General features: G+C 38.3%; 2 protein-coding genes across 6 annotated transcripts in view; both read right to left on the minus strand.

Annotated features, from left to right (window-relative positions):
• Window positions 1–4,325, minus strand: part of LOC116329977 (vascular cell adhesion protein 1-like) — a 53,409-nt gene extending 49,084 nt beyond the window's left edge. The window contains exons 1-4 of one of the 5 annotated variants that reach the window (XM_039613812.1): window positions 4,169–4,322; window positions 3,910–3,944; window positions 1,606–1,875; window positions 1,117–1,446 (exon numbers count right to left, since the gene is read on the minus strand). In XM_039613812.1, the coding sequence (XP_039469746.1) occupies window positions 1,117–1,446; window positions 1,606–1,714 (439 nt within the window). In that variant the 5' untranslated portion in view covers window positions 1,715–1,875; window positions 3,910–3,944; window positions 4,169–4,322. Of the gene's footprint in view, window positions 1–20; window positions 276–1,116; window positions 1,447–1,605; window positions 2,083–3,909; window positions 3,945–4,168 lie in introns of all 5 variants that reach the window. The other 4 variants (XM_039613811.1, XM_039613809.1, XM_039613808.1 and 1 more) reach the window with 4 other exon arrangements.
• Window positions 4,326–15,365: 11,040 nt separating this feature from the next.
• Window positions 15,366–20,291, minus strand: LOC120440529 (immunoglobulin superfamily member 10-like). Its single transcript, XM_039613202.1, has 5 exons — window positions 20,125–20,291; window positions 18,026–18,295; window positions 17,532–17,861; window positions 16,644–16,898; window positions 15,366–16,470 (listed from the first exon to the last, which is right to left on the minus strand). Exons 1-5 carry the CDS (start codon window positions 20,195–20,197, stop codon window positions 16,379–16,381), a joined length of 1,020 nt encoding a protein of 339 aa, XP_039469136.1. The 5' UTR covers window positions 20,198–20,291; the 3' UTR covers window positions 15,366–16,378.

Raw genomic sequence — 20,291 nt, forward strand, 5'->3', positions numbered from 1 at the left:
AAAACAAACCGAAATCTCACCTTGTACATCAATGTTAAACTCCTTGGTGACAGTCCCTACTGTGTTGCTCACAGTGCAGATATACTGTCCTTCGTGCTCAAAGCCGACAGATTTAATAGTGAGAACGCTGCCACTGTAGGAAGGACTATTTGTTGGAAGTGTCCAGGTGTATGAGGGCCTAGGTTTTCCCACAGAGGAGCAGTTCAGGTGTAGAGTGTCTCCTTCTGTGATTGTGATCACATCTGGATTTGGTGGCCCTATTAGCTCAGGTCCATCTGTGTGATTATTGAAGGAAAAAACAAACAAAACATTTAGCAAAACAAACAATTTTGGAAGAGAAATTTCATATGGGGAAACATGGGCCTGTTTTCACAGTCGCGCAATTTTGTTAATTTCTGTAACTTTTCATCTGTGATAACTGACAGAGAAAAAATTTAACACTTTGGAAAAGTTAAACAAATTACTCACTAACATAATATACAGCAGAAAGTGGAAAGCACTGTCCACAGTTCAGCCCACTGCTATACTCTGTTAGATTTCAAAGGATCATATTTTACCAGTTTGTCCAGTTCATGATGTTTAACTGCTCTACTTACTTTACAGTTTAATGCTCGCCACACTAAACATCTGACATAAAGTTTAAATTACATGCAGTGTGACATTAAGAGGTCAGTCTGATAGTTTAGAGAGTTATTCTAGCCATATGACACTCTGAAAGAAGACTGACAGACTGTTCTTTCTTGAAGATTTGTTGCAATCAATTGCTTCCAGATTTAAATGAATATATACTTAAAAAAAAATTCATTTAGGGTTTAAACACAATTACTATTATTTTTTTAAGGTTCACAAACAAAGTGGAGTTCTATTCTTGGTTTCTACAAACACACTGAGTATTTTAGTTTTTAGCAGCTAAATCCTCCACTATGTTCATCAGCTCATGTCAGTCAATGGTTTGTTGATGATACTTTTTAGAGCCTGTTCAATAACAGTGATGAGAGCTGTGAGGAAGAATTAAAACAGTAAAGTAATGGGACATAAAACCAAACCAGTGACATGAAACATGCTCAAAATGTCAAACTCTGAGGAACAGAACGTCTTTATTTCTCTCAGACTCACAGTGAACTATAGCAGGGAGTTTTTCTGATGTCACCACTGGAGGGCGCTGTGGTCCAGCTGGTCCCAGCTCCAGCTTGGCTTCACACCAGTACTGGGCTCCATCATCTTCTCTACTGGAGGCAATGTTCAGAGTAAAGGTCTCATTCACTGGTTTCTTCTCTTCACTGTTGGACTGTAGGTGACCCAGTGCTGTGTTTCCTCTGTAGAAGGTCACAGTGAGGTTTTGAACAGGAGCTACGTTCTGTACGCTACACTGCAGGGTGTACAGCTGATTCTCAAACATCATCCCAGTGTGGTTTACAAAGCTGAAGGAGACACTTTCTGGAGGCTCTGAGAAGACAGGGAAAGAAAGAGTAACACGGGTAGATGTCAGTCAGTAACCTCTGAGCTCACGAATCTGTCTGTGTATTTACACAAAGAGGTCAAATTCTGATTGTAAATGATGCAAAATTCAGTAAAAGTCTGATGTTCTAAAGTAAGCATACTTACGATAGATGGTTATATCCACAGTGCTACCACACTGATCACCAGCATCATTGTTATAATAACACATGAGATATGTGTCCCATTCAGTCAGTCTGTCAACCGTCCAGAACATCGTGGTTCCATTTTTTGTAAATTTTCCCACAGCGTGCTCCAAACCAGAAGAATCTCCCCTGCAGTCCTTCTGACATACAACACATGTAACATTGGCTGGGTCACCGTACTTCACTACCAGTGCAGATGGAGTGAACACAGGATACTCTGTGCAGCTACGATCTGTAAGAAAAAAAACATTACATGCAATTATTTGCAAGGAAAATATTTTCCATCCATCCTAATCACCTCAGCTGCTTTCAATGTATAAGTGTAGCAGGTCCAATCTGAGCCCATCACAAATGACTGAAGCCTGCATCCTGTCTGAGGATGAGCTTTTTCATGTACAGGAGATAATGATGGTGTCCATGAAGCAGGTGGGAGAAAATCCTATGAAAGTGAAAAGTTAAGAATATGATTAAAATCATCGATCAGCTGTCTGTGACAAATATCATCATGTTGAAAATATGCTATCTCTTCAACTGTGATAACGTTTGACTATATTTGAAACTGTCGATCTCCTGGGATTCACATTTCAGTAACTCTGAAAGATGTGATGAACAAAAAACATGTCGTGAGCAGCACTTCTGCAGAGAGACACCGTCTTGTTGAGGCCAGAGGAGAAAGGGCAGACTATGATCATTTAGATTTCACCTGCAACTGTGCTGGACAGAAAAGCATCTGTCCTCGAGGCTACGGCTGCACAAATGCATGTTGGGTTTCAACAAGCCAAAAACAGAAATCAGAGGCTGCAGAGAGACAGGCAAACCAAACCTGGACAGCTGAAGGTTTCCAACATCTTTTGGACTCAAGAGCAAGAAGAGCCGAGGCTGTTTTAGAGCTAATTGAGGCCCTGCTAAGCATTTAAATGATAACTGAGTTTGCTTGAGCAGTTAATAATGATAATTAATCATTGATTGTCTTAAAGTAACTTTTAGATTTGACTTGAATCTTCCAGCTTTGTGTGTCATAAAGACATAGTCACCCTGTTCTACACAGTAACAGAGAGATACAGAGAGAGATGAGAAATTCTGATGTCAGACTGTGTGGAGAGATTATGAGAACCCAAATGCAGACACTTGAAATCGTGAGTGGGTTTGAACAAAAGGCGAGCCGTTTATTTGGGCTGAATGAAAATATAAATAAGAGGCAAATGAGAACAGAGACTTAACTAACAAACTAAACTGCATGAACTAAAGCTAAACACTAAACGCAGAACACGGAACACGAGACCTGGATGTGGGAACATGGAGCGAGAAACACATGGGAACACAGCTGGGACGAATAGACATAACAACACAGGGGAAGCAAAACTAAACACACTGAACACGGGACCAGAGAGTGTCAAAATAAAACAGGAAACACACTAAGATGCAGACTAAGACACGTGCCTGACATAGGGGTCGGGAGGACAGAACGCACATGGACACAAGACAGACTGCGGAGACAAAGGAAGGACACACAAAGAGGGAAACATGGAAACAGTTACAGGAGACGAGACACGACTGGGGAAACACACACAGAGTAAATGGTAAATGGACTGATTCTTATATAGCGCTTTTCTACTCTCCCGGAGTACTCAAAGCGCTCTATACAACATATCACATTCACCCAATCACACCCATTCATACAAGCACTTTTTATCTGTACTTAGTGCTTTTTCTAACTACATTCACACACATTCATACTCCGATGGATGCATCGGAGAGCAACTTGGGGTTAGTATCTTGCCCAAGGATACTTGACATGCAGACTGGAGGAGCCAAGGATCGAACCACCAACCTTCCGATTAATAGGTGACCTGCTCTACCTCCTGAGCTACAGCCACCCCCTTACACAGAGGGCATGACAGACTCTCACAGGAGGCACAGGAAAGAGACAGAGACCAAAAAATACAGACAAACAGCATAAAAGAACTGAACTCAAGACAAAACTGAATAAAATTGAACTTAAAACATCTTCACGATGCAACAGAAGGAAACTTGAACACAAAATAACACAAAACATTAGGGGAGCAAAACTAAAACATAAATATCCTGATAAAGCAAAGCATCATAAATCAATAGGAAAACTCAAAACTCTCAAAACACTCAAACCATGACATGTGAACGTTTAATAAACCAACAAATTGATACATGATGCAGAGCCTGCCTGATGTAGCTCTCAGGCTTTGCTCCATTAGCTAAGAAAGTGGTTAATACAGTAATATATACTTACATTATATGACCTGATATGTTATGCACTGTCTGAACCTTAAAAGGATATAGATGATAACTATTACAAGAAAAATAAGGCACAATACTGATAAAAGTAAATTGAGAAAATTACAATAAAAATATATATATTGTGAAACAATACATGTAAAAATCACATAATTGAATCAATTAATATAATGTACTGTATATAAGATCATTACAAAAAATAGAACTGCCATTTATAAACACAGTAACAAAACTCCACATGTGTGAGAACTTACCGTAGCCTGACACATGGAAGTGACACAGAGAATGCAACAAAGAAACAGCCAAAAATATGCAACAGCAAAACATGATGTTCAGCTGGTGTCATCTAAAAGTGAAGCTGATCAGCTCAGGTCTGAAATTTAAAGGAACTGTTACTGTGTGTGTGTGTGTGTGTGTGTGTGTGTGTGTGTGTGTGTGTGTGTGTGTGTGTGTGTGTGTGTGTGTGTGTGTGTGTGTGTGTGTGTGTGTGTAGGGGTGATGTCAGACTGGGTGGGAACATCATAAACAAGTGAAGCGATATTGAAGTGGTTTTACAAACACCAGATACAAAATGCAAACTAAACTACTTCATCAAAATAATTTACATGATAAGTTTACACACAATCATCATGGATGTGAAACTTGTGGTAATTTGTGGGTTTTTAATGATTTCTTTGAGCTGTTCTTTTTCCTGGGTGCAATGACTGTACAGCGCACGCTGTTAAAAAACAAACAAACAAGAATTGGGTCACAAGTTTGAATTTATTTTAGACTTTATTCAGTCTGCACAGGGCCAGAGTTTACATACAAACTGAAATATACATGTGTACATATCTCTACACATCATTGCACAAGCACTTAATAACAACAACAACAATAATGTACTTCAGTAACCTCATAACTCATAACTGTTCACTGTCAGTCTGCACACTGCTGATTTGCACATCTTTTTAATTTTGATTTTTAACTTTTATACTTGACTTTTAAATTTAGTTTTATTCTTTTATCTGGTCGGCAGTTGCACAGCTATAAGCATTTCACTGCATGTCATATTGTGTATGATTGTGTATATAACAACATTTTTTTAATTTGATTTGATATATACACACTCACATCTGTAATAACTGGTTCTGAAGGTTATACAAAGTATTTTAACTTGACAAGGCCTATTAATGTCTCACAGAGTGAGAGGTGTGGTACACCCTGGAAAGGTCGTCATTTTGATGCAGGGAAAAGAGCAGTTCAAAGAAATCGTTAAAAGCCCCAAATACAATGGCATTAATGCTCACGATGAGTGCTATTAGATGAGAGAAAGTAACATTTTATTAAATTAAAAATCACACAGAACAAAAACTAAGATAATATATAAATATGTTTTATGTAAAAAAATAAAAAAGTTATCTAAGTTCAAACATTTTCACATTCTAAAAACATGACTGAAGCTGATAAGGCAAAACCACAGGAAGATTGTTTGTGTTCATGTACCAGTGTTGACAGCATTTGAATTTCTTTTTAGAGACAGCTCATGAAGTTCAAAAATATTTTAGGGAGGGCCAACACCAAAACAGCTAAGCAAACAAAACCAACCAAAACATGCTAGAGCTCAGAGCAGAGGTCTGTACCATGAATCAGGATTTGGAGATTACGGTAACATCAGCTTTAAGCCTGGGTAACTTATGCAGCAGACAGGCTGTACAAGTATTTCTAAGTGTAACATGACATGAACAAGAAAAAAAAACATATATTGCAAACAGGTTAAATAGCGGTTTATCGGACATATAAGTTTAACAAAATAGAATAATAATGTTGGTTTAACCTAAGGTAACTAAATACACTCAACATAAGTTTAATGAATTGTCTTAATCTTATCTAAGTACCAACAACACTGTACATGGAAAGCGCCTTGAGGTGACTTTTGTTGTGATTTGGCGCTATATAAATAAAATTGAATTGAATTGAAATCTACACCTATTCAAACACATAGTCAGTGGGAAATACACTCACATCCACACCCTTCTTCAAAGGTCTATGTATGCAAACGTGTAGGACTGCTGTCTTACATTTGGGCAATATCTCTAAAATTAGAAACATCCTGTAGCAGAGTGAGTCTGAGAAACTAGTTTCATTATTATCAAGTTGTCCTAAAAACAGCTGAAAAGTCTTCAGTTGATCCAAAATTCTGCAGTAAGAGTCCTTCTCATCAAATAATCAGGCCCCATATTTTGTTATTGACCTTACAGTACTATATCACACCATTAGAGTGAGCAGCAGTGTTTGAGTATTTGTGTTGGGAAAAGTGCTACTTAGTATGTAAACTATAGTGAACTATTACTGCAAAAAGTGCTGCTTGAGTGTATGTGAGTGCTTGAAGCCTTTTAACAAGATGATCACTTCACCACATGGATCCTGGATTACTTTACCAAAGTATGTGAGGATCCAGAACTGTGTTTCTGATAGGGGCATCTCACTACAGGCAGCCCACAGAGATCAGTTTTGGTTCCATTTGCTTTCACCATATACACCACAGACTTCTGCTACAACTCTGCTATCTGCTTCCTGCACAAGCTCGCTGATGACTCAGCAGTTGTTGGTCTCATTGCTGATGGAGACGACAGGGAGTCCAGAGGACTGACCGAGAACTTTGTTAACTGGTGCCAGCAGAATCGCCTCCAGATGTAACACCGGAAAAATGAAGGAGCCTCTGGTTTATGTTTGCAGGCACAAACACCTGTACCTCCTCTGCTTATACCAATAAACACCAGAGTTCATGGACTCATATAAATACCTGGGTGTCCACCTGAAGTTATATATTTTACTGATCAGTTACATGTGTGTATTTCTCATGTCTGAAGCATCATGATCAGTCCTAGCCCAACTTTACTAGGACAAATTTGAGTAATTATTATTTTATTTTTATTATATTTTTTCCTGTGGTGTTGTATTAGAGGTCCATAGTACCTTTTTTCGGAGCTGTGTTTTATTACAGTTCAAACAAGTTTGTGTCACATGCTGTTTGTGCTTAATGGAAGTCCAGTTGTGTAATTTTGAAAACACAGATATGTGATTAAATAAGTATGTTCTTGTTTATTGCCTTACTGCTTTTAAAATGTTGAATTGATAACTTAGATATTTGCAGTTAAATTATAAGGATGTACAAAATGCATTTATCATTGAGAGAAATCATTGTGTACCCAAACAAATATTTCTAAGTGTATCATGAAATGAACAAGACAATTACATATATTGCAACCACGTTAAATAGCAGTTTATCAGACATATATGATTATCAAATAGATAATAAAATGTTAGTTTAAGGTATAAAACCCTATGATAATAAACAGGACTTAAAATTAACAGAATTAATTTTGTTACATTTTTGCTACATCTAATTATTTAATCCACAAGCAACGTGCAAGTATAATGTTTACTGCTTTTTAATATAGAACAAATAAATATTTTTAAAGCGTCAAATATTTTGGCGAGAATTCATTTAACAAAAATGATCGTAAATATACACTACCAGTCAGAAGTTTGGATACACCTTCTCATTTAATGTTTTTTCTTTATTTTCATGATTATTTACATTGTAGATTCTCTATGAGGGCATCAAAACTATGAATGAACACATATGGAATTATGTAGTAAAGAAAAAAGTGTGAAATAAATGAAAACCTGTTTTATATTTTAGATTCTTCAAAACAGCCACCCTTTCTGCACTCTTGGCATTCTATTGATGAGCTTCATGAGGTCGTCACCTGAAATGGTTTTCCAACAGTCTTGAAGGAGTTCCCAGAGATGCTGAGCACTTGTTGGCCTTTTTGTCTTCACTCTGCGGTCCATCTCATCCCAAACCATCTCGATTGGGTTTAGGTCAGGTGACTATGGAGGCCAGGCCATCTTGCATAGCAATCCATGTCTCTCCCCTTCTTGGTCAAATAGCCCTTATATAGCCTGGAGGTGTGTTTGGGATTGTGATGGCTGCAGTTACAGCCACACATAGTGGTAATATCAACCAAACATCAGTGTTACAATAGACTTATACATAACACTACACTTATATTTTTCGTTCTTTAAATATAGGATTTTCTAGTCAAGTCAAGTGGCTTTATTGTCATTCCAACCATGTGCAGTGGTACAGTACACAAGTCAACGTTCCTCCAAGACCATAGTGCTACATATGACATATACCAAACAATCAACACAGGACTACATAAAATGCAAGTGTGCAAAACTGCAAAAACTGCAAAAAGAAAGCGCAACACCAGACAGAACAGAACGATACAGAAATAAATCAGTACAGACACAAGACAATACAGACACAACAGTGCAATAGAGATGTGCAAAAGACTGAGTATTGTGCAAAAAGTCACTTGGTGTATGACGGTGTGACTATCATAGTAAAACAGGAAGTACACAGAGATGCAGACTGGAGGGAGAGAGAGAACATGGAGGAGCACGAGGGAGAGAGAGGACATGACTTGCTGGTGAACATAGATAAACATGATGGAATAAAACACAAGGACAGGAAACATGGCCCAAGAACTTACATCACTATATAAACAAAGACAATGAGCTCACCCGAAACCCTGGCTGATTGGGACCCACACCCGCTTTCACTCCTTGGCTCATGTGATTAGGTAGAGGATCATCAGGGGGTCCTTTTGTCCCTCTTTGGGGGGGAACTCCCACTGGGTTTAAATCTGGGACTCTCCACCATTGACCCTTAGAACTGAAGAAGCTTCTCGGATGAGAGGTGAAACGTCTTCAAGCAACTTCAAGAAGTCCAGACGCTTTTCTTTCCAAGCTCCTTAGACTGTCTCAGTTATTCTTTGGTAAGCTGACATATTGGTTACATAATCATATTGTTCATCAGAGGGGAAGTGGGAGTTTTAGAATACTGGAGCCTAAGGCTAGGTAGCATAATATTCAACTGTAATATTAGGTTGTAACTAGCTGTTGTTGGTTAGCTGGTGTTGTGCCAAAAAGTAATGTCTGCCACAAAGATACTTGAAAAAACAGGTAATTTCTAAATTTTATATACAACCCCTTTGTAAATCATGTTCACTATAGTCTATTTACCAATATAAGTAAAGACATTACACATAAACCCCTCCCCCCCCCAAACACTGGAAATCAGTTTTTGGCAGACAGTCACTTTTTGGTACAACTCTGGAGGTAAAGCAGGTATGAACCTGGAGTCTGAAGGTGCAGACACAAATTCAGATATGCCTGGGATGTTTAAGAGTTTAGAATTGCTCTGATCATTATCTTTAGTCAGATAAGTCAGTAATCACTAAAGATTAGTTCCCAAGTACTCCTGAATTAAAACAAATATTCAGGGTGTTCAGTGCTGTGCTTTCCCACAGGTGAACTTAGGTGAAATGAAAGAAGTAGTGGGTGCTCTCCTGTCTACGAATGTATATCTGTATTTATAAATTACATACTAAGGACGAGTAATGCTTAAAGAATGAGGAATTAAGCAGTGACCAATGACACATTTAACAATTTGTCATTATTATCCACTTTTCTGTCTATGTTTATGAGTACAAGATCATTTTTTTCTATCAAATAACCTAAAAAGATTTACACCTTTAAATTTGCACCTTTAATAATACTAACTTAAAATAAATGAATGAATAAATAAATAAACGATGTCACCAGGTGGAAAGTGCAGAATGCTGACTGATGTATATCTGTGGCTGCATTGAATGTTGGCCTGTCCTGTATAGGCATTCAGTATTTTCTTTGATGACCATTTAGCTCTTATGGCAGGAAATTGCTTAGTGCATTATTATTTGCTTTTCTACAGTCTGATATTTGTTCTATAATGGATTGATACAATGTATAAAATAAGTTAGAATAGAATAAAATAGAATAGATTTTGTATTGTCACTGTTACAACAATGAAATACAGTGTGGCATTTCTCCGTTGGGAACATGTAGATTTACATTCAGACTCTTTTAGGATAGGAGAAAAAGATATAATAGACCTAAGTTTCTACACAGTAACATAAGTATTGTTACGGGTTCGAAATTGAGGATGAGAGTAAAACAATGATGGTCCAGAAGAGGTCAATCAAACAATTGATTTTAATGAATGCACGCAGCGTGGAGAGGTGCAAACTGCAAAACAGTTGTACATCTCTGCCCAAAATACACTCTAGATTGCTTTTATAACATCAGGGTATTGTAACGCCCCTTCTTGCGTTTACAAGCACATAATTTGCATGTACAGAACATTCATGTATTTTAAGAATTAAGTGCAACATAGAGGTTCCTCCTTGTGGCATACTCTTAAGAATATGGTGATGACCTAAGGCCTTTGAGGTCACCATGGACTGGACATCCTTCCGTCACCTGTGACTAAGCAAACTCAAATACCACAAGAAGCTGAATACATTCAGGCCTTTGCTCAGCTACTATTTTACTGTAACAATATACTCAGCATATGAGTTATGATATATATATATATTTAACTCAATCATTTTAAAGTAGTTATAACTGCACCTGTAATAAACATGTTAATATTTGATTAGGATAACCCCTATAATATAAATTATAACATAATGCCAGCAACTTCAATAAATGCTTGGATGAAATGATAATTAATGCAATGACAAAGATGATGGTTATATAAAATAATCCCTATAATTCTACAGTATCTACACAAAAAAAAAGATATGAGGTTTCTCGGTGCTGAATCACAGGGACCTCTTTAGTTAATTGAAACTTTAATGTGATTTTAGTTTAGACATTAAACTGGCCACATTTTGAATAAGATTTATAATAACAGATCTATGCTGGACATTAGCAACCGGGTTAAGGATGTTTTAAGGATTATGATAAACTTCAGTTCTTACTGAATCTGTAACATGGCCTTGATCTGCCTACATCATTTTAAAATGCTTTTTTTAATAGTTTGTGTTGTTAAATGAGTTTTGTGTCACTGTGCACAGCAAAAAACTCACCTGATGTAGTCGTAAGACAATGTTCACCACTACATGGTGACAAGGACAAATGAGTGACTGGCACAGGTATTTTCTATGCAAACAAAATGTCACACTGAAAAACCTTGGTGGGAATTTTTGTTTACATAGAAAGTAAAGGAAAAACATGTCTTGAGGTCTTTCCAGCGTTTTCAAAACTGTGTTGCAATGAGTTTTTTGGATACACATCAGAACTTCACACCAACAAACACACACACAAAACAACAAAAATATGTAAATGGGTAGTAAAAGGCAGTATAGGCAGTAAAAACCACCAAGGCTCTGCAGAGCTCAAACCTCCTCTGCCACAGACATAAGCATAAAAAATGTGCACTGTGAGCTTCATGGCACGGATTTCTATAGCCAAGAAAATCAATATGTATGTGGCCAAGAACTTTAGTGCATGTAGAGAATCTTACCAAAGTTTACTGGTGTCAGTTAGTTCAGCTAGTGGGATGGCAGAGAGGGCAGCCTTTACATTGTAGAAAGAGTCACATTATTTTATTGGAGATTGACAGTAACTGTCTATGAGCTTCTAACCAGGCATAAATAATAAAAGGAAATACATTCATGAAACCGTCAAAGCTGCTGTAAACTGAGCAGAAGAGAAATATTTATGTGATGTTACATTTTCCTGAGAACTGACTGGTTGTGATGACTCCTCCATGTGCTACATGCTATTTTGTCCTGCTAGTTAACCCTGCTGTCTGTTCTCAGTCCTCCTCCTGTTTCACTGATATATGTCCACTTCACCGACCTGCCTGCTGACATCAGAGCAAACCCCTGTGTCATGTGACCTGGCTGGAGTTGCAAAGCTGGACTCAGACCTGGCCCAGGCAAGTTCAAAGGGAGTTGTGGAAAAGAGAGCAGGGAGTATGGTAATGCACTGGAAGGATGAAGTGGAAACAGGAAGCGTGTAGATTCAGTGGACTTGGCATCCTCTACGACCTCATCATGACTTAGCTGCTGCTCTTCCTCACTGCTGAATCCACCCGAATCCAAGCTGGGAAGCTCCATGCTGTCAGCCTGCCGTTTCATAATCAGAACAAACCTGAATAAACTTGCCAAACAGCCTCTGAAAATCTGCCTTTTGTTTATTCCCTCCCCCATTCTCATCCTTGCCTTCAGGCGTCTCATCATGGCTATCAGTCATATTGATGCTATCTGTCTCCATGTTCTCTTTATTGGCCTCTTCACAACTGGACATGCCTGAATCTAGATTCTGGAGCCTAAATTGATCTGTGTTGAGCCTCTCAGATTCTCCCATAGTGGTTACAAAAAATGGACTGCACACAAACTCGTGCGTCCATGACTGATCCTGCTGCTTCCACTGCAGTTCACTTCTGTATGAATTGATCTTTTCATGACTGTTCACTTTGGACAACCAGGAAACAGAGGTGAAGTTGATTGCTGGCTTCGCAGGATGATTCCCCTTAACAACAAGAGCATGCACACAGGTTGTTTTAGGCCACCATGAATAGCTCACATTGTAAATCACAAAGAGCCAGTATTATACTGTAGATTATACTCATGGCTCATAGGAGGTAATTACACTCCGCTTCATTTGGTTACAGTTCAGACTGAGGGACAACATATGGAAAGACAGAAACTGGAAAAAAATGTTTGAAAAATATTTACTGTTAGAAAACATTCATTTTTCAAATGTGATTTGAAGTAAAAAAAAAAAAAAAAAAAAAAAAAAAAAAAAAAAAATCTGAGTCACCAAAAGCCAATCAGACAATAGAATTGGTATAAACAGTGAGCAGCCATAAAGAGAGTGGAGATGAAACTTCCTTTAGACAGAGAAATGAACTTTTTTTTTTTTTTTTTTTTTAGCAAGAAACAAGATAAATAGATGCACTTAAAAGGATAATTCTCTGTTTCTAACACATTCCAGTTTCACTTTCTTGCCATTAGTAGGAAGCTGTACAGAAACTATAATTAGCTTTTAATTTCACTTAAAATACATTAACACTGAAAAGTAAAATAGTCTTTTTCTGGCAAAAGATAAAAACTAAAATTTAGCATTTTTAAAGGTCCCTGCTCACTGACCCCTCTGTCTCTTATCTGTAGATGTATCTATAGCCTGTCCCAGCAGTCATAGGTAGTGTACACCTGGACAGGTCACCAGTCTGTTGCAGGGCTGGAACTAGCACATATTTATTATAGATGCATTGAAGCTAATCTGCACACTTACTGTGAATCTGTGACTGCGATTAATCATTTTACATATAACTTAACTACCAACTTAATTAGTCATAACAGAAGCTAATATTTCTGTCCTAACACTGTTTATATTGTAACCATTTTAACATAAGCTAACTTTTACACCGTAACTTTAAGCTAGCACCATAAAGATGGTTAAACACATAATATCTACAAATGCATCTCAAAGCTGTTTTATCAGCACTCGCTGTATTACTAACACAACCACATTAACATTACTGACACTCACTGACTTGTTATAGTCACTCTATAAATGCTGTATATTGTGCGTTGTTAATGTACATGTTATTTCCTTGTTCATTTACTTTCAGACTATACTCCCACACTGTGTCCCACACTATACTCCTAATGCTATCATGGTGCAAATGCTGGATCATAGATAAATTCTCAAACTGCATTTGACGGGTGGCATGTGTTCTAACCGACATGCCAGGAAGACACCATTTAAGATTCAACCCTTCACCAGACCCATTGGCCCAAATGTGCATTTCCCCACCAGGCAGATGCCCAGTATGACAGATTACCAGTCCAGACCTGCGCACGACTGATAAGCTGATACGAGAAAGCCACAGGAAGGGTGTGTTTAGTTACATACCAGTTTTTTCAGCATCTGAATTTATTTTTATTTTGAGGTCAAAAAGTTCAAGAATATTTTAGGGAGGGCCAACACCAAAACAGCAAAGCAAACAAAACCAGCTGACATGTCAGCAAAAATAAAAGTGCCAGAGGCCTGTAGTATAAATCAGGATTTGGAGCTTCAATTCAATTTATTTTAGAAGCGCCAAATCACAACAACAGTCACCTCAAGGCGCTTTATATTGTAAGGTAGACCCTACAATAATACATACAGAGAAAAACCCAACAATCAAATGACTCCCTATGAGATAGCACTATGGCGACAGTGGGAAGGAAAAACTCCCTTTTAACAGGAAGAAACCTCCAGCAGAACCAGGCTCAGGGAGGGGCGGGGCCATCTGCTGCGACCGGTTGGGGTGAGAGGAGGAGGACAGGAGCTTAAGGCAACATTAGGTTTAAGCCTCGAAAAAAATTATACCGCAGACCTGATTTTCCTATTCAACATTTTTCTTATCTGGCTTCAATTATCCAGATAACACTGGCAAACAGGTAAAGAAGTCACATAAATATGGATATCAGCTTGAAGATTCAACATTGAGTTTCCCAAAAGAAATGTGCTGGCAGCATTCATTATGAATGCTGCCAGCACATGTCACAACCATGGTAAGGTCTACAGCAGGGGTCCCCAATCCCAGTCCACGAGGGCCGGTGTCCCTGCAGGATTTAGATGTGTCCTTGATCCATCACAGCTGATTTAAATGGATAAATTACCTTCTCAACATGTCTTGAAGTTCTCCAGAGGCCTGGTAATGAACTAATCATGTGATTCAGGTGTGTTGACCCAGGGTGAGATCTAAAACCTGCAGGGACACCGGCCCTCGTGGACTGGGATTGGGGACCACTGGTCTACAGCATATTTGACAAAGAACATCCCACTATATGAAGGTTAAACACAAAATATAGAGAACATACTACATGTTGCAGTCAAAGCAGCAGTGTTTGAGTATTTGTGTTGGGAAAAGTGCTACTTAGTGTGTAAGCCATAGTAAACTATTACCGCAAAAAGTGCTGTGAGTGCTTGAAGCCTTTTAACAAGATGATCACCTCACCACATGGATCCTGGATTACTTTACCAAAGTATGTGAGGATCCAGAACTGTGTTTCTGATAGGGTCATTTCAGGCAGTCCACAGGGACCAGTTCTGGTTCCATTTGCTTTCACCATATACACCACAGACTTCTGCTACAACTCTGCTATCTGCTTCCTGCACAAGCTCGCTGATGACTCAGCAGTTGTTGGTCTCATTGCTGATGGAGACGACAGGGAGTCCAGAGGACTGACCGAGAACTTTGTTAACTGGTGCCAGCAGAATCGCCTCCAGATGTAACACTAGAAAAATGAAGGAGCCTCTGGTTTATGTTTGCAGGCACAAACACCTGTACCCATTGTTTAAAAAAAATAAAATTATAATGGGTCCACAGTAAGAAAAAGTATTTGATGACCCATCATAGAGGAAGGAGAACCCTGCAGTGACAGGAGTTTGAACAGGATCCCCCAAGAATGAATAAGATCAGTCTTACCGTTTCAATGAAGCCTGACTGTATAGAACAAATAGCCTGCATTATCAAGCAGAGAATGATTAAAGAGAGAATCAGCCAACAGGTGAAGAACAGAGGGGGCATTTATTTAGCAGAGGCCCTCGAAGACCCTGTGGGCCCAGTTTGAACACCACATTTATACAAAGAGATCGAAAAATGGGGAGACCTTCCCTTGGAAATGTGCTTTTTCCAAACAACATGTCACAGTCTGCCGAGGCAAACTGCGTGGAGTGTGAGGAGTGGACCCAGGTGCAGACATTCTAAAACTCAAACTTAACTGATGATGAGCCGTTTATTAAAGCAGACAGAACAGTACAAAATAAAAGGGCGAAAACAATGCAAACTAAGCAATAACCTAAACCTAAACTGGGTAAACTAGAAAGGAAACATGAACCATGAAAAACCCCTGGCAAATAGAAAAAACAAACAAACTCTAAATATGGCAACGTGATGAGGATATATGAAAAACCTGAACGCAGGACATGGCACGGGAACCACGCAGACGATCCGACAAAGAAAAAGTGAAAGCACACAGACTAAATACACACAGGAGGATAATGAGGGAAGTGGGAACACATGGGGAAACAGCTGACACACATGACCATAACGACATCACAGAGGAAGAGTAAAACTAAACACATTGACCATAGAAACACAAGGCCTCTTCAAAATAAGACAGGAAACATAAGACGCAGACATGATAACCTGAACTTGACAACATAAGACACAGACATGAAACACATGAAGGGCTAGGGAGACTGAACAGGGGTAGGAAGTCACAAGGGAAATCTAATAACAAAGAACTATAACAACCTAGGCATGATAAAAAATGAACTTAGAAAACCTAAAAGGCTTAAACATAAACCATAAACATGAACATAAACTAAAACTCAAAACGCTGGGTCAAAAGACCCAGGATCGTGACACAACAAGTTTACTTACAGAAGATAGACAGTTACAAGCTGCTCATCAGAATCAGTATCAAAAATACATTTTAACCATTTATTAACAAGTATTTTAACCAGTCATTTCTTCAGCTGTCAGTAACAATAATTTTATTGAGTTTGTAGTTTCCCATTCAGTTGTGTTTGCAGTAGCATCCCACTGACAGTCCGACAAGGACCAGAGCTCCCAGTATCATCCCAGCTATTATATATGGGATGGAGTTGACTGTAGAATTGGGTTGAGGTGGGGTCGGGGGTTGGGTAAAGAAAGGAAAGGAGAATCATTTATACCAGGCAAATTAAAAACACCAAAACACTCACAATGAACTTAATTTGTGAAGTAACATTGTGATTGAACTTCAGTGACTCGTTTTCCAGGAAGTATCTGACAACACTCACCTTGTACATCAATGTTAAACTCCTTGGTGACAGTCCCTACTGTGTTGCTCACAGTGCAGATATACTGTCCTTCATGCTCAAAGCCGACAGATTTAATAGTGAGAACGCTGCCACTGTAGGAAGGACTATTTGTTGGAAGTGTCCAGGTGTATGAGGGGCTGGGGTTTCCCACAGAGGAGCAGTTCAGGTGTAGAGTGTCTCCTTCTGTGATTGTGATCACATCTGGATTTGGTGGCTCCTTTAGCTCAGGCCCATCTGTGTGATTATTGATAGAGGGAAAAGATACAAAGCAAAATTTCAGCAAAATAGAAATAATTTATAAATTAAAACACATTTCTGGTGTAATATACAACAGAAAGTACTGTCGACAGTTCAGCCCACTGTACTTTATTTTCACTTTGTGCTGCTATACTCTGTTGTCAGTTTGTCCACTTCATGATGTTTAACTGCTCTACTTACTTTACAGGTTAATTATCTTCATACTCTGTATTGATTCCACATTTAAACAAATAGTAAAGCCGACCTTTTATCATTTAGGATTTAAACACAATTACTATTATTATTTTTTAATGTTCACAAACAAAGTTTACTTCTATTCTGGCTTTCCACAAACTTCTGAGGGAAACATTTTACTGGCAAACAGCTAAATCCTCCACTATGTTCATCAGCTTGTGGCAGTCAGCAGTTTGTTGATGATGCTATTTAGAGCCTGTTCATTAACAGTGATGAGCGCTATGAGGAAGAATCAAAACACTATTTCTTTACTGTTTCGATTCTTCCTCAAAGCGCTCACGAGGACACAAAACCAAACCAGTGACATGAATCATGCTCTAAATGTCAAACTCTGAGAAACAGATCAAAGAACGTCTTTATTTCTCTCAGACTCACAGTGAACTATAGCAGGGAGTTTTTCTGATGTCACCACTGGAGGGCGCTGTGGTCCAGCTGGTCCCAGCTCCAGCTTGGTTTCACACCAGTACTGGGCTCCATCATGTTCTCTACTGGGAGTGATGTTCAGAGTAAAGGACTCATTCACTGGTTTCTTCTGTTCACTGTTGGACTGTTGGTGACCCAGTGCTGTGTTTCCTCTGTAGAAGGTCACAGTGAGGCTTTGAACAGGAGCTACGTTCTGTACGCTACACTGCAGGGTGTACTGCTGATTCTCAAACATCATCCCAGTGTGGTTTACAAAGCTGATGGAGACACTTTCTGGAGGCTCTGAGAAGACAGGGAAAGAAAGAGTAACACAGGTAGATGTTAGTCAGTAACTGCTGAGAGCATGAATCCATCTAACTGTGTATTTACACAAAGAGGTCAAATTTAGATTACAAATGATGTAAAGTTCACTAGAACGTCTCACATTCTAAGGTAAGTATACTTACGGTAGATGGTTATATCCACAGTGCTAGTACACTGATCACCATCATCAGTGTTATAATAACAGATGAGATATGTGTCCCATTCAGTCAGTCTGTCAACCGTCCAGATCATCGTGGTTCCATTTTGTCTAACTTCTCCTACAGGTGTCTCCAAACCAAAAGAATCTCCCCTGCAGTCCTTCTGACATGCATCACATGTAACATTGGCTGGGTCACCATACTTCACTACCAGTGCAGATGGAGTGAACACAGGAAACTCTGTGCAGCTAGGATCTGTAAGAAACACATCAAATGTTGTTATTGGGTAGATCAACTTGGATAAAGTTGATAAACAAGAGGAGAAATTAATTGATCAAAATGGTGAAACTGGAAACTGAAAGTCCGGGAAGATTCAAGGTTCAGTTTTTTGTTTTTTTTTTAACAAAAAAAGCAAACCAGAAGAAAACTTTGAAAAGAAAAGTTGCCTGAAGAGGGAAATGAATGTAAGGAAAACATGAACCTGTCTGCAGAAACCTATTGTCTGATTTTTGGGCCATCAGCAAAACACCAAATGAAGAAACATCTTTAGGAAGAATTTTTTTCCATCACTCCAGAAGAGGTCCAGCGATTTTGGAGAACCAATTCCAAGAAGCACTTAAGCTGTTCTACTGAAACTTTGTTGATTAATTTGATAAAATGAGATATCAGGAAATAATTAAATATCTAAGACTAATAATAAAAGCATCAAGTCCCAAAGTGTGGCATTACTAAATAAGATAAACAATCTTATATTTGAGATAAAAAATGCATTGCAATTTTAATTTGTATTCATTTATTTATTTATTTATTTATTTATTTATTTATTTAATTAATTAAATAAACAAATAATATATTGGGTTAGAGTTTGTAGAAGTTTGTTCAAGCTGTATAAGCTGCATGAACACCTCGACTAGCTTTTATAATCAGAGGTTGGTTATAAGGAGCAGCTGTAGCCTATTCAAAGGCTCCTGACATTTGGTTCTCATTCCCATCATGATGGATGGATAGACGGTAGCAACGATCACAGCCCCACCACAGCGATGCTGATCGGGTTCATTTTCCCCTGGCGATTGTTTGGCTGTTAAAGGGTGGTGAGTTGGATCCCACCATGAGGTCTGTTAAGTAGTTTGTTGAGCTGCTGTTTTCACTAAGGCAATATAGTGGCAGTGAATCTTTGAATCTTATAAGCCATGTTTGGTAATAAAGGGTGATCTTTTAATTGTTTTAGGTCCTGCCACTTAATTCACTGTTTTCTTCTTTCAGCTCCATATTTTGTTTAATAAAATTATTTAAATTGATTAGCCTGTCAATAACAAGCCTGTGTGCCTTGGCAACCGGTAAAACCTTTGTATTGGTTAATGTAATATTTCCTGGGGTGCGTCGCTACCATTTAGTTCTCTCCCTCTCCATCGCTGCTGGATTTTTATTATTTGTTCTTTTTGGATCTACCCTCATATGTGAACAAACACTCTCAGTATGAAGTTTAACAAATCCAGATACAGAATTTCCAGCGTTTGACAGTGTTCAGTCTGACTTTAATGCAGTTGTTCAATCCCAAAACAGACGGAACAAGAAAACAGGTGAAAAACTGCAGATAAATTAAACTGCAAACACAATAGCAACAGCACTTTGTAAAAATGAAAAGTCTTTGAAATTTGACAAAATGTGCTCATTTTCTTGTTAGCTGTATTGGGTAATATTGGCTAAAAATGATAAAATTACTATTATTACTATTAATAATTACTATTATTATTACTACTACTAATGCTATCTATTTCACCTTTTGATTTTCTAACTGTAACATCTGCTCTTACCAGCAGCACTTTATACATAGAGTAAATTAATCCTGAGCATAACTGAATTCAGATTATTGGTGCTGCCCTCCACAACAGATCCAGTTTCTCATGTTGCCTTCAAATAAATATTTAATCCTTCATTAAATTACTTGTAAAAATGCCTCTGAGTTCATCAGTGTTCATCAACATTTAGCAGCTGTATGATATGAAAATAACAAACGAAGCAATACATTTTTATGCTGTAAACAGTCTGTTTATCTTTTTATAGCTGGAAAACATTTCACTTACCAAAGCTGGACACTTGGTGGGTGCACAGAAAAGTAAGTGAGTAGGAAACCAGAAGAATAAAATGCATAAACATTGTCCCAGCTAGATTTTTTGAAATCAAATGTGATGAAGAAAATGATCAAACATGAAGTCCAAAGGTGGCTCGAAAGGAAATGGGCTCTGAGTTT

This window comes from Oreochromis aureus, linkage group 6, assembly GCF_013358895.1.
Source record: "Oreochromis aureus strain Israel breed Guangdong linkage group 6, ZZ_aureus, whole genome shotgun sequence".
Classification (NCBI taxonomy): domain Eukaryota; kingdom Metazoa; phylum Chordata; class Actinopteri; order Cichliformes; family Cichlidae; genus Oreochromis; species Oreochromis aureus.

Coding starts and splice junctions, on each gene's coding strand:
- LOC120440529 (XM_039613202.1), bottom strand. CDS start 20,197: ATGTTTATGCATTTTATTCTTCTGGTTTCCTACTCACTTACTTTTCTG. Junction 17,862..18,025: donor TGTGGATATAACCATCTACC/GTAAGTATACTT, acceptor CTGTCTTCTCAG/AGCCTCCAGAAAGTGTCTCC. Junction 16,471..16,643: donor GTTTAACATTGATGTACAAG/GTGAGTGTTGTC, acceptor CCAATTCTACAG/TCAACTCCATCCCATATATA.